The sequence below is a fragment of the Suillus discolor genome (assembly GCF_016758755.1).
Source record: "Suillus discolor strain FC423 chromosome Unknown F5147scaffold_107, whole genome shotgun sequence".
Taxonomy (NCBI): Eukaryota; Fungi; Basidiomycota; class Agaricomycetes; order Boletales; family Suillaceae; genus Suillus; species Suillus discolor.
Genome location: NW_024541354.1, coordinates 116,073 through 128,486, shown reverse-complemented (window position 1 = coordinate 128,486; position 12,414 = coordinate 116,073). Strand labels below are relative to the sequence as shown.

Below are 12,414 nucleotides of genomic sequence, written 5' to 3'. Positions count from 1 at the left end.
AATCCGGTGGAATTAGGTCTTTTGGACACTAAAAGTGCTAAAAAGGGCGAATATGTGTAGAGCATCGGCGTAGCGCTAGTGTGAAAGAGCGGAATAGCGGTAACATAGTCACATTCGCCTGTACAGTAGCAGTGACAAGTCCGTTGAAAGGCACCGCAAGGCCTGGCCATGACTGATCCTTTATGTACTGGCTACATTGGGTGTTACCCCAATATTTTCAAGACCTAATTCTCATAATATAGATCAACTTCTCTATCATACATCTCATCGAATTGTTCCAACAACAATTCGTCGCTGGAACTGAGCGACTCTTCAATATCCAGTCCATTCTCAGTACCCTCATCTTCATATTCGAATTCATCGACTTCCATGTTATCTGCGGGTTCTTCAATATCAGTCAAAAATGGATGTGATGGTGTGTCTGATTGTTGAAGCCCAGCCTGCATAGCGTGACAGTGAGAGTACACGTGGCCGACACCGAGCCCAAAGTGAAAGCGCATGAGCATGTCGCGATCTACAAACCTAACATGATAAATTGAATAATGCTGACTTATGATGTGATACAACTGACTCACCGATTGATATAGTATTCACACCAATCATTCTTGTCCCCCGCACATGCCGATACTCCCAATCCATCCTGATGTCTCCTCCCGGCGGTGAAACGAGGTACAATATGACACCCACGAAGCACATCTGCAGGATCAAGGAAGTCAAATGAGTGTTCATCCGTCAGGGGGGGAAAGTTCACTCGATCTAGAGTCGAGGTAGACCAGTCGGAACGCTGATCCAGCGGCTTGTACCAATGAATCCATAGGAACTCCATTCTGATTGGAGTATAGTTGACCATTGTGCGTCCGGTAATGATCACATTGATGTGATATACACCCAATACCCTGCTGTAGATATATTTATGATCTTGGCATTCCATGTCAAGGTTGGAACAAACAACCATGACGTTGTGATGAGGAGTTCTTGGGTTGATGACGTCTTGGGCTCTGCGAACATCATATGTTGTATAGTTGAACCTGGCAACGTGATGCTCATACATCCGATCATCCTTGATTATGATTGTGTTGATGTTGTATTCATTTCTCAGCCCTAGGGAATCTTTCGATGCATTGGTTTGATGCAAAAGATGGTGTTTCAGTTTGGAAAAAAAATGCTACACGGGAGTGTTAGAAACCACTGAGAAAGGTAATACTGCACTGACTGCTATCGCTGGATCGCCTTGATGATCGATTAGATATGATCCTATGTGGACAACGTGCTTCTGTGTCAATCCAATATGGTGGTGAGCCAGGGGGCTTCGTGCTATCTCGGAAATTTCGACGTCAGGATGATGATCAATATTGTGACCAATACGACGGATGCGAGCCTGACGGCATTCAACCCAAGTTAACTGTTTTACAAAGGATCTGCAATCAGTCCAACTGTATCTGGACTTCGGAGAACGATGTTCGAGTTCACCCTGTAGAGGCCAAATGAGTGAGGTTCATAGTCAAAAGTAGCACGAACCGGTTCAGTACTATAAGAATCAGACGTGCCATACCGGCGAATCATGGAAACATAATCTCCCAATGCATGGAACTTGTACGTCTGGAAATTAAAGACTTTGCATCGCTTCACGCTCTGTTCTAATTTCAGCGACTCCCCTTGCTCTACAACACCAGTGCGTTGTTTGCCTTTATGCGCTGCCTTCGGTTTCAGCGCCTGCCTTGCATGGCGTCGGGCACGACACTCGACTTCCTGACGCAGTTTGTGGGTCACGTAATCAGCGCAGACTGTAGTTTTAAATTGACAAAATTGCTGGCCAAGCGCCGAGGTTACTTGGTCCATGATCTCAAGAGTCAAATCAGAATGCATCTGGAGTTTAGCAAGTCCATGCCAATGGGCCATGGTAAATAACAACTGAAGCACAATGCTATTATGTGGCTCGGAAAGAAGGCCATCAAAGACAGGGATAGAGCACTGTAGATCATGTTAAGAACCATCCCACTTGATGGTGAACTCGTACCTGAAGTAGATCTTCAAAGTTTCAAGCAGCCATACATTTCATTTCGGAAAAATTGGCTGAAAACTTTCGAATGGTGGCTGCGCCAAACGTCGGAGTGAGCCTGTATCTGAGGACAGGAGTTAGATGAATCAAGACAGCAACGCATTACAATACATCTTACCTTTGGTCCAACTGATGAATGAGATCCTGGTCATGTGCTGAAATGATGCGCAGCAGATGAATAAAGAGCATCTTCCATACACCGAGCTCAAACTCATGTAATAGATCTACTACAAGAGCTCGAAAGATATTCAGACCCAAATGACCGAGGCGGTCTGAGAATGCATTCTAAGGATGCGGTTAGCCTCGTTAATGATTGAAATCTAAGTCTTACAGAGGTAGGCACCCATGACTGCGGCTTCAAAATGTGTTCCACCGCTGCACTTCCGACCGCGAAGTTCTGCTCGTAAATGAGTGAGCACGCAGTGCTCACCATCACTCCTCTTCTCTCATCATTGCGAGCCAGAGTCTCGCGTTGTTGTCTGTCTTGAAGTCGACCCATATTCTGAATTCGATCCTTAGGGATAAGGCAGCAAGGGCATGGACACCCTCCCAGGTTTCGGACAGTCGCTATAAGTACTCTGTTGGAATTGAAGTCAATGACACTCAACACATGATGAAAGTTCATATGTACTTCTCTGGATAGTCTGCAGAGTAAGTGAATATCCTCGGGTAGAATCCATGCTTGACACTGTCGCAGCAGCAAATCACGACGCCATGCTCGTATGCCTCGATAAACTCATCATCCAACAAGATTCTCCACTGTTCGTGAAAGAGTTCTTGATGACAGTGTGTTCCACACTCGCTGCTCATGCCTTTCTCGCCCGCTAAATCTTTGAATGAATCCGGGAGCTAGTAATAGGACATTGAGTACTTATGACAGCAAACACTGGGAAGGCATACTGTTTCAAAGTATGCGACGTGATTACTCAAATTGCACGATGGCTTGCAGCGGCGATACTTCGACTCGTTGCCGAAGTACATGTAGGTGGGCCACAGCTTGGCATTGCCAAACGAAGTGAGTTGTGTGGCGTCAGACCAGAACATAAGGCCAGCCACCACTCGGGGTAAATCACAGTCTAGTTCCCCCGGTGAATTCTGCAGGTCGCTGTGAGCTTCATGGAAAGCTGCGGACATATATAAATCCCCATAGATAGAAACTTCAGCATCCAGGTGGGGAGGAGCCCAACGTAGCTGATATGGCTCGTAATGAAATAGCTTGTCGTCTCGAGTACTGGCAAGCTTCTCCTGAAGAACAGCTATAATAGAGCGATGGTACAAATCTGCTGCATGATAAAGCCGCAGCCCTGGCACTTCAGTGGTGCGCGAAAATGGCACCTCGATAGAGACAGGTGTCCTTTTCCATCCGGCGTCTTCGTCTTCCCATTCTTCTCCATCTCCTCCGTCAAAATTGTTTATGCCGAGCCGAGAGTTGATTTTCTTCCAGTTGGTGAAGCTTACGTCGGTAGCCTTGAAGGTACTGCTACCCAAGATATTCATCAACTTCATGTAGTCACCTTGCGATTTTTGGGCCCCTTCATTCCAGTACCAGTCACCCAGCTCGAAGGAAGAGCGGTTAGGATAGGGAAGATACCGAGAGTCACTGCTCGATGCGACAGGTGAAGGTGGTTCATCACTGGCTTGATGGCTACCTTGTATGAAGGAGAGGTCTGCGATGGTGACATGCTCTTCAGGATCGTGAGATGGCAGTTTGGAGGAGAAGTATTGGCGAACTAATCCAAAGAAATTTGGGGGGGTGCGGAATCCGTTGCGCACTGGTGGAGTAGGTCGTTCATCTGAATTAACGACAGACACCACGGGGTCCATGTGTTCAGGTACGAACTTCCAAAGGAACAGTAGGAGGCGGTTGTGGAAGTACATCTCTAAACCTCATTGGCAGCCGGTGGTTCTGACACCTTGATCGGCGCTGTGCCAAGCTCATATTCTCTCCTTCATTTTCCCCACCCTCGACGTCGGGTGTGACACCTCCTACATCAGGAAGCGATGAGTCTGGCACAGATGTTGTTCCTTGAAGAGATTCCAACATTGCGAAAGTGTTGGCTTGCCTGGAGGACAGTTAGTGAGTGGATGATACATGCAATGTAAATACTTGCACAGGCACAGCTTCATTGTGAGAGGTGCATGGTTTTTTTTTTCCTCCAGAAAACAAGCTCCCTGAAAGAGGATATTGCTGATGACAGACACTTTTTTGTCTTAGAGCATGTCCGTTGATGTTGGACAAAGTAATTCTGTGCTGTAAAAGTGCACTTGCAAACACATGTATAACCAGACTGACATGAATGCATGAAGTAAGGCTGGGAGATGAATTTTACTTACCAGTGTCACCATTGCTAAGTACCTTGACGATAGAGCAGGTATTACGCTAACTGAATGGGGCAGATATTATGCTAACTAAATGGGGCAGATATTATGCTAATGGATTGGAGCGATCACGCTAGCCTGAAAGCATAAGGCCGAAAATGGCAATGGTGTGAAACGAATAGTGCGGGGATGAGCTCACATAGCTAATATATATATTCAATTCAAGACATTTTCGATCTGTGCTCCAGATGATGTCCCCACCCTCTTCTCCATTGTCTGCATGCTCAGCACCTGAACTGCCAGAATTCAAAGCTGACCCTGAAGTTGTCAGGATGCTAGTGCAGATCTTAACTGCCCACCATGGCATACTTTATTACCATGGGGAAACAGGAGAATTGGCGACCTATCAATGGTAAATCATGTGATTAAATAGATAGCTAGCTTACTCACCCGAGCTACAGGCCGACTGACCGATATGGGCGCAAAATCCACCCATCACAGTTTGAGATGTATCATGAGACACATGTGTTTCACTACCCATCTTGTCTTTGTTCCAGGGGTGGTAATTATGTCGAGGCTTCAGTCTTTGAGCAAACTCGTGGGATATATCGAGGACAGTACATTGCAGAATGTGCAACCAGCACTTGTGCCTACATGCGTAAGTTGGCGACCTTAAAGTCAAACTTGGCGGATAGCTGATGTTCAGTTTAGTAAATGTAGAGAAATTCTTCGGAAAGGCCTACGTACCGGCTATGCATTATCCTCGTCAATGGTATTCATGTTGTATTTTCTAACGCTCCTTACAAACTCATACTTTCAAGATATCATCACCACGTTCTTGACCGTCATCCGGAACGGTATCGTTCACACAAGCACAACCTGTGTCATGACGTTCGAAGACACTAAGGGGATAGTAGTTCTTTGAGGCAGGGTAAAGATAATGAGTAACATACTAGTACCATCAGTATCTTATCCTGAGATTAATAATTTAATAACTGGAATTCATCTTGACTTGCACGATGATGATATCCTGCCAGAAAGGATGCGAGATACTGGTTGAGGATTGTGTCACAACCTTCGAGAAAAACCCTGGAGAATGTTGCTTATTGTAAGCCAACATCGTATTCTCCATATGGTTTCATACCAGTCGAATCGCCAGGCTACATCTGAAAAGTCAGCTTAATCCAGTGGTCGGATACACTATACAAGGTCGTACCTCAAAAGAAAGCAATACGACCGAGATGGATACATTTCTAACAAATCTCGGGAGTCGGGAACATCTGAAATCAGGGTGAATTACATATTTACAGACTAATGTGAGGGCGTGCTTACGATTACCATTGAGTGGGAAACGGGCACAAGCACGTCGACGGGATTCAGTCGACGATCAATCTCGAAGACCGAAGGCCAAGATTCTTTTGTTTTGAGCCTTCAAGGCCCCAAAGTACCATTTACATTGCTCCCACTTCTGGATAGCATTGTCAAATTCTCAAGACATATACATCAAATATTATCAGTAGTATGGAACAGCTATAGTATTATATAGGTAATGAAGACAACTAGCTTAACGAACTATGACTTAGAGGATATGTTTTGGCAAGAGATATTGGGAAAACAGAACCTTAACGTGCCTCATAGACTTATATACTGAATGAGACACAAGTTCAAACTCAGCTGGAATTCAGCGCTTAATCGGGCTTTACCGGTGGGGTTTGAATGTGTAGTCATTCTGTATATCAAGTGCATCTTCATGAAATGAACTACTTTCTGAACTACTGGTATGGCACATGGCTTATGTTGGTGTTAATAGTTAGGGTAATTAAAGTATTTAGTAGTCGCCCATCGTTTTGTTATCGGGCAGGCGAGATTCTGCTCATAATAATATTGACCAGCACCAGTCAGTGCCGTCGGTCCACAATATGTACAAAAGAAGGTGGATTCTAAGTTGGCTCCATTGTGCAGTGTCCACAATTCCCAGTCCACCTTCCTGTGTCGTAGTAGTTTCAAAGTGCCTCCACAATTAGTCATTCACTATAAATGCTGGGCATGCCCATTGCCAGATCTTCTTTCCACCATCACCACCTCGATACAATACAGAACATAACATAGTAGTAGGCCGGCGCATAGACTATTGAGAATATACAACTCATACTGATCTCTACGGTACAACTACATACAGAATCATGGCCAAACGCGCGGCATCTGCTGATGATCAACCTGCCCCGAAGCGTGCCAAACATAATGAAAGTGAGTCGTGATAAAATATCAGCAATATAGATAAAGTCACTCATGACTGTTTATAATATAGGGAATTGTTGGACAGTGCCATCACCATGGGAGGATGTGAATGCCTGGCGCATTCTGGAACGGTTTCTCACTACCGACATTACATACCCCGAGATGGAAGATGCGTTTTCATCGTACCTTGGCGATCAATACTCACCGGACGATTGGAAGGACACCCGAGTGGCATTATTCTCTGGTGACGGTGATGACGTCCTTGCGCTGTCAAATCTTTGCGCCTTGATGGCTGTGAACATACCTCAGTGTTTATTGGATACGGCGAGCACGGCGAAAGATTTACCCGTAGCAACCTCCACATCAAGACAGAAAGTTCGAGGGATCAAGAATGGTCAGTCGCATAGGCCATACAATTTCAAAGTGTGTGAATCGTTCACATCTGATATAATATCTACACTGAACAACATACATAGCGCTTTATCGACGACGAAGCAGGGGATTCTGAAGATGAGGAGGAGGAGGAGGAGGAGGAGGAGGATGGAGATGGGTCCTCCGTGCGATCACCCAATATTACATGTTTGCCAGGACCATCGGCCAAACATAGATTGGCTGCAGCGATCGATGATATTTTCAACAAGTATGAACACACCCCACAGAGTTCTTCAGCTTCAGAACAACGGGCCCCTTACAAAGCCGCCTGGTCCTCCGGCACCATTGAAAGCAGGATGTATCTTCTTGTAGTTCACAGTACATTTATTTTTTTAATTGCTCAGCATGTTAATCATTTCATCTCAGGAACTGCTACACATTATATCGCCGAACATCTTCGCAACAAGGGATTTCCCGTGACTGTGTCGGTGTGGTTACCTGGCCAGCTATACATGGTTTTGGATAGCCCCAAAATGATTGCAACATCACTTCCGCCCTCTCATAGTCTCTCCATATCTCGGAAGAAGAACGTGAAGCGGTGGAACGTTCAAACATCAAACTTCCCAACCCATTGTGGGTGAAGATTAAACATGGGAAGTACAAGGGCGATATCGGCTATGTCTTCGATCCCGATCAATCGAACCTTTTCATTACGGTCTTGATCCCTCCGCGGGAATTCCCCTATAACATGCCTCAGGGGTCTGTAGCACTCCTCGACTTCCAAATGACAACACAGTGTCTGATATCCTTGATGGGGATGTCGTAGGGTATTTGTACAAAGGACAACGGTACTACAGGGGGCTTTTACTCAAGAACTTTCACCGCTATCTCGTAGAACTCGTTGCCTCCCCTCACACTGATGACATCCGACTGTATACCCAATCCAGATGGGACAAAGCCTTTGTGAGGAACACTATCGCAGTGTTTTCAATGCAGTTCTTGCACAAAGGCGATGCAGTTAGGGTCATCAAAGGAGATGTCCGCGCAGAGATCAGTACGGTCATCTCGATACACCATGCGTCTGGTACTGTGTGCCTAGAGTTCGATTTTGATGGCCATTGACAAGAAATGGATGTCCGATTTCAGGATATAGAGTGCGTCTTTTGGGTGGGAGATACGATTCGAGTTGTAGTGGGGTTGTACTTGGGTTTAGAAGGGCACATCATACAGACAACTGGCGATATCTTTGACATTTGTCAAGAGGCCACTCAGGAAGTGGTAAGTTTCTGGCTTATATCTTGCAAAACTATGTAACATCCGTTGTATAGGTTTGGGTGTCTAAGTACTACTTAGATCGCTGTCCCCCAAATTACACATATCAATCACGGTTATCTATTCAACAACATTTCGAGCATCGCCCTGACGAATCTCTACAAGTTGGCGACTACATAGAAGTACTCGTTGGAGAGCACATAGGCAAATGTGGGGTCATGGCATGGTTTCCTGCGGGAGAAATGCAACTGTGGTTCCGGTATGCGAACCCCTGGACCAAGGATGACACTGGGTACAATTCAGGACCACCGATTTTCCAAGTTCCCACCACATTTGTTCGGTGGACGGGCTTGTCACAGACATTGAAGTACACGAAGGAAAAAGGTTATGATGTGAGACCTGGAGACGTTGTGAGAGTCGCGCGGGGGCCGGAATATCAGATGAAAGGCGTCGTGCAGAGTGTTGACTTCCCAAAGGCTCGGTTGACACTGTTATCTGAGAGTGATCGCTCGCTCGTAAGTACCCTTCGATATCACTCGGACATATCTGACCTGGCACAGATTGACGTTCCAATCGATTTCGTGATGAAGATACGTAACATATCCTTGGATTCCTTCAACGATGTCATCGGCCAAGAAGTGTTCGTCATTGGAGGTGACCGAAAAGGTTACTGAGCTACGTTATATAGTATACGGAGCGAGTCTTGCACTGTTGCTGTGCATGGGCAGGCCCGTACTGAATGCAAACGCCAAGACATTGCCACCAGGTGAGCAACACGCACATTTTCAAGGTAGGACAATTATTTATGACAGTTTAGATATGGAATGAGGTTAAACGGTGCGATGCTTGGATTATCGGACTTGGCGTCATTCTGTGACATGCAAAAAAAGTCATACTTAAAGTCAACACCACAAAGATTCACCACCCCTCCTCCAGACCCAGTTCCCTCCAGCTCGTCTAGTTCTACCAGCGCAGATCTCAGCTTGTCATCATCCACATGGACTAACTGGAGCGCCAGCCTTACGAATATCAACACTACACACGATCCTTCATCAACTGTCACTTCCAGCTCAGATCCTTGGACTTTCAATGTACAGGACATGCAGGATAACATCTCTGCCAGAACAAACCAACCTAAAGACAACGGCGAGTCCTCAGTGGAGCCATCACACCATGTTGCTCATTTGATTACAGGCCCGTTACCTTGGTTGATGAGCAAAGAGTTTTCTTCGCTGTTACTGACATATCACGCAGTATTCAGAGTCTCACTGAGCTTCATGGGAGGGAGGCTCCACAAGCGATTTGTATCAATGGCCTGTCCTGATCCATTCTGCGGCACGAACGGACCCGCACCCAAGGATTGTGTCGCAGTCTTTTGCACATCCAGCAACATAGGCGCTGCTATTCAACACTACCATATCTCTGCCAAGGATCTAAGCCCAGCGCCTCCATGCAAAAAAAACCAACGATGTCTCGTTCTGGACGGGAAATCTCGTAGTCAGATACTGACTATTTCGAAGTGTAACATGAAGCGAAATATGGCTGAGGCTGTGATTGACGGTGCCACTAGTATTACCTTGCGTTTCGATCAAATGTGTCTCGTGGAAGAAGCCAAACAGATATGATTATTAATGTACTATACGATACCATGATAATCACTGCAGTCAGCCATCTAGGCAAATATGTCACGTGGGATGTCGGATCGGAGTTTAGTTGAAAGTCAGTCAGTATATCAAGTGCTCTTCCTCCTACCTGTCTACTTTTTTCTCCTTCAGTATTTACCACAACCTTCGTTATAATGTAGTACTACTTCACAGAAATATAACATTGTAGTTGACATCGGACGTTAGGTTTGAGAATTTGATGTATCCTAACATAATACAAGGAACAGTCTTTGCGTGACCAAGAGTTAGCCTTGATAAAACTTGCAGAGCTCTAAAGTGAGTCTTGCAAAGTCTGTTGTTTTGTGCAAGCCTCACTCCAGACAGAGATGCCAGTGGCTTAGCGCAAGTCATCACACTCTCGAAATCATTCATGTCTTCAACTGCCAAGGCAAAGACTGCCAAGCTGAGTGAGTGCCTTCTGTTTTTGACCTGCTATACTTCATTAATGTCTCCCTGTAGTCCGCACGCTTCTTAATTACTTTAACTCTATTCCTAACAGCCAGCAAACCCAGATCGATGTCCTAACCAACAACATTGAGTGGTCAAAGCGCGAAAAGCACATATTCCTTAATAGCTTGGAAATCCGACTCATTTCCCTGTAAGAAACACTTCTACTTCTTACGACAATGCTGACCATTGGTACAGGTAGCTTGACACACTGCAGCATAAGTTAGCCTTAACACAAATCGACGCACTCTTGACAGAGTTGAAAAGGTTAGATGACAAGATGATTCTTACCAAAGTACACTTGCTTGAGAGTCGCGTCTACCGTGGCATTGGAAACCTGTCGAAGTCCAAGGTTAGTCCTTCGAGTGCCATCCCGATATTCTCATCATGTGCCCTTACGTCCATGAAATGCAAAGGCTGCCATTACTTCTGCCAGGACTGCTGCAAACTCAATATATTGTCCTCCTCATCTTCAAGCAGCGTTAGACCTCCAATCTGGTGTTCTCCATGCCGAGGACAAAGATTACGCTACTGCATACTCATATTTCTATGAGACTTTCAAGAACATGTCATCGCAGGATGACCCAGCAGCGCTGAACGCACTCGAGTACATGCTTTTGTGCAAGGTCATGTTGAATATGGTGTGTTGTCACTGATCTTGACTCGTCAGTCATTTTGATGTGTGTTCCAGCCCGAAGATGTAACATCACTTCTCTCTATCAAGCTCGCGGTGAAATAGCTCAGCTCCGCAAGATCGAGAGCATGCGTGCAATAGCGCTTGCGCATCAGAATCGGAACTTGTCAGCCTTCGAGAAGGCCCTTCAGGATTACAAACATGGTATATTATACTCCATTTACACAACTTGTTGTTTGACTTGTCATTGCTACACAGAACTCTCGTCCGACCCTACTATTCTCTCACATCTCGCAGCGCTTTACAACACCCTTATTTACTGTGTATCGTTGAGCCGTACTCGGTGGTAGAGATTGACTGTGTTGCCAAACAGGTCGGGCGAGAACCTCAGGACGTTGAGGCCAAGTGCATATTGAATTGTCTCTGTGAAAAGTAGCTAATATCGTGTTTTAGGCTATCTCAGATGATCTTGGACAAGGTGTTCCATGGCATGCTGGATCAGGGACGAGGATGCCTGATTGTATTTGATGAGCCAGAAGCTGACATGTCCTCTCTTCTCACTCTTCTCATTCATGCTTATCCTTTTTTTCAGAACACATATGGTGCAGCAATTGGGACCCTGGAACAAGTTAGCAAGGTCGTAGACTCGTTGTATGCCAAAGTACATCTGTTTATTGTTCCTGGCCGCTGGTCTATGCTTACGAATATCATTCAGACTCACAGTTGACACCAAGCCAACGGCAACTCGTGCTTATATATGTTAGATAACTTTCAATGCTGCGATAATGAAATATGTCTACTGAAATGTTGGTGAGATATTTTCGGCACATTGTGATCAAACATGTCTAACGAAGCCTAGCACCGCAGTATGCATCTCTCCATCGTTCCACTCTTCCCGTTTTCAAGCTTCGTCTTTGCCGTCCCATTCCAAAAATTCTGGAGAGAAAGCAGGCGAAGGGGCACCTTCTGCAATTTGAGCAGGGTGGGGAACACAAACATCATAGGGCATATGGCACTCGAGGTTCTCTGCGCAGTAGTATTCCTCGAGCCATTTATACCTGTACGTCCCCATCTTGTCCGAAAGGTACGCAACAGTATCTTCTGTGGCTCTCAATTTTTCCTTGACTGGATCCAGCTCAGATTCCACTTCGCCAATGGATCGGTTGTCCATAACTAGGTGAAGATTTCTAAGTCTTGTCGTACATGTTGCAGGAATCTTACCTGCAGTCTGCATTCCTCTATTGACCAATTGATTGTTTGAATGGAATTTCCTGCAGGGTAAGTTTTTTTCTGAGTTGCTCCATAATACATTATTACTCACCTGCAATCAGTGCCGATTGGAGGGTCGTTCGCATCACAGCTCATTCCACATACCGAGGAAAGTTGGAACCTCGAGGTAAATATGCTGC

General features: G+C 45.5%; 4 protein-coding genes across 4 annotated transcripts; 2 read left to right on the top strand and 2 right to left on the bottom strand.

Annotated features, from left to right (window-relative positions):
- Window positions 1–224: 224 nt before the first annotated feature.
- On the bottom strand, window positions 225–1,899 carry F5147DRAFT_586925 (uncharacterized protein; the record flags this gene model as incomplete). The annotated part of the gene is made up of 5 exons (XM_041431956.1): window positions 225–522; window positions 576–1,165; window positions 1,214–1,471; window positions 1,519–1,632; window positions 1,669–1,899. The coding sequence occupies 5 exons, from the start codon at window positions 1,897–1,899 to the stop codon at window positions 225–227; spliced, it is 1,491 nt and encodes a 496-aa protein (XP_041286093.1).
- A 4,662-nt stretch (window positions 1,900–6,561) lies between these two features.
- On the top strand, window positions 6,562–9,885 carry F5147DRAFT_780479 (uncharacterized protein; the record flags this gene model as incomplete). The annotated part of the gene is made up of 11 exons (XM_041442460.1): window positions 6,562–6,625; window positions 6,687–7,039; window positions 7,093–7,366; window positions 7,415–7,503; window positions 7,554–7,783; window positions 7,846–8,077; window positions 8,135–8,266; window positions 8,317–8,775; window positions 8,821–8,900; window positions 8,949–9,026; window positions 9,078–9,885. The coding sequence occupies 11 exons, from the start codon at window positions 6,562–6,564 to the stop codon at window positions 9,883–9,885; spliced, it is 2,799 nt and encodes a 932-aa protein (XP_041286092.1).
- Window positions 9,886–10,145: 260 nt separating this feature from the next.
- On the top strand, window positions 10,146–11,535 carry F5147DRAFT_725294 (uncharacterized protein; the record flags this gene model as incomplete). The annotated part of the gene is made up of 7 exons (XM_041439109.1): window positions 10,146–10,168; window positions 10,234–10,331; window positions 10,384–10,522; window positions 10,639–10,723; window positions 10,788–11,012; window positions 11,116–11,209; window positions 11,356–11,535. Coding segments are annotated over 7 exons (750 nt in total), but the record flags the coding sequence as incomplete, so codon positions are not given.
- A 371-nt stretch (window positions 11,536–11,906) lies between these two features.
- On the bottom strand, window positions 11,907–12,370 carry F5147DRAFT_658290 (uncharacterized protein; the record flags this gene model as incomplete). Its single annotated transcript, XM_041434417.1, has 3 exons — window positions 11,907–12,178; window positions 12,227–12,276; window positions 12,327–12,370. The coding sequence occupies 3 exons, from the start codon at window positions 12,368–12,370 to the stop codon at window positions 11,907–11,909; spliced, it is 366 nt and encodes a 121-aa protein (XP_041286090.1).
- Window positions 12,371–12,414: the final 44 nt, after the last annotated feature.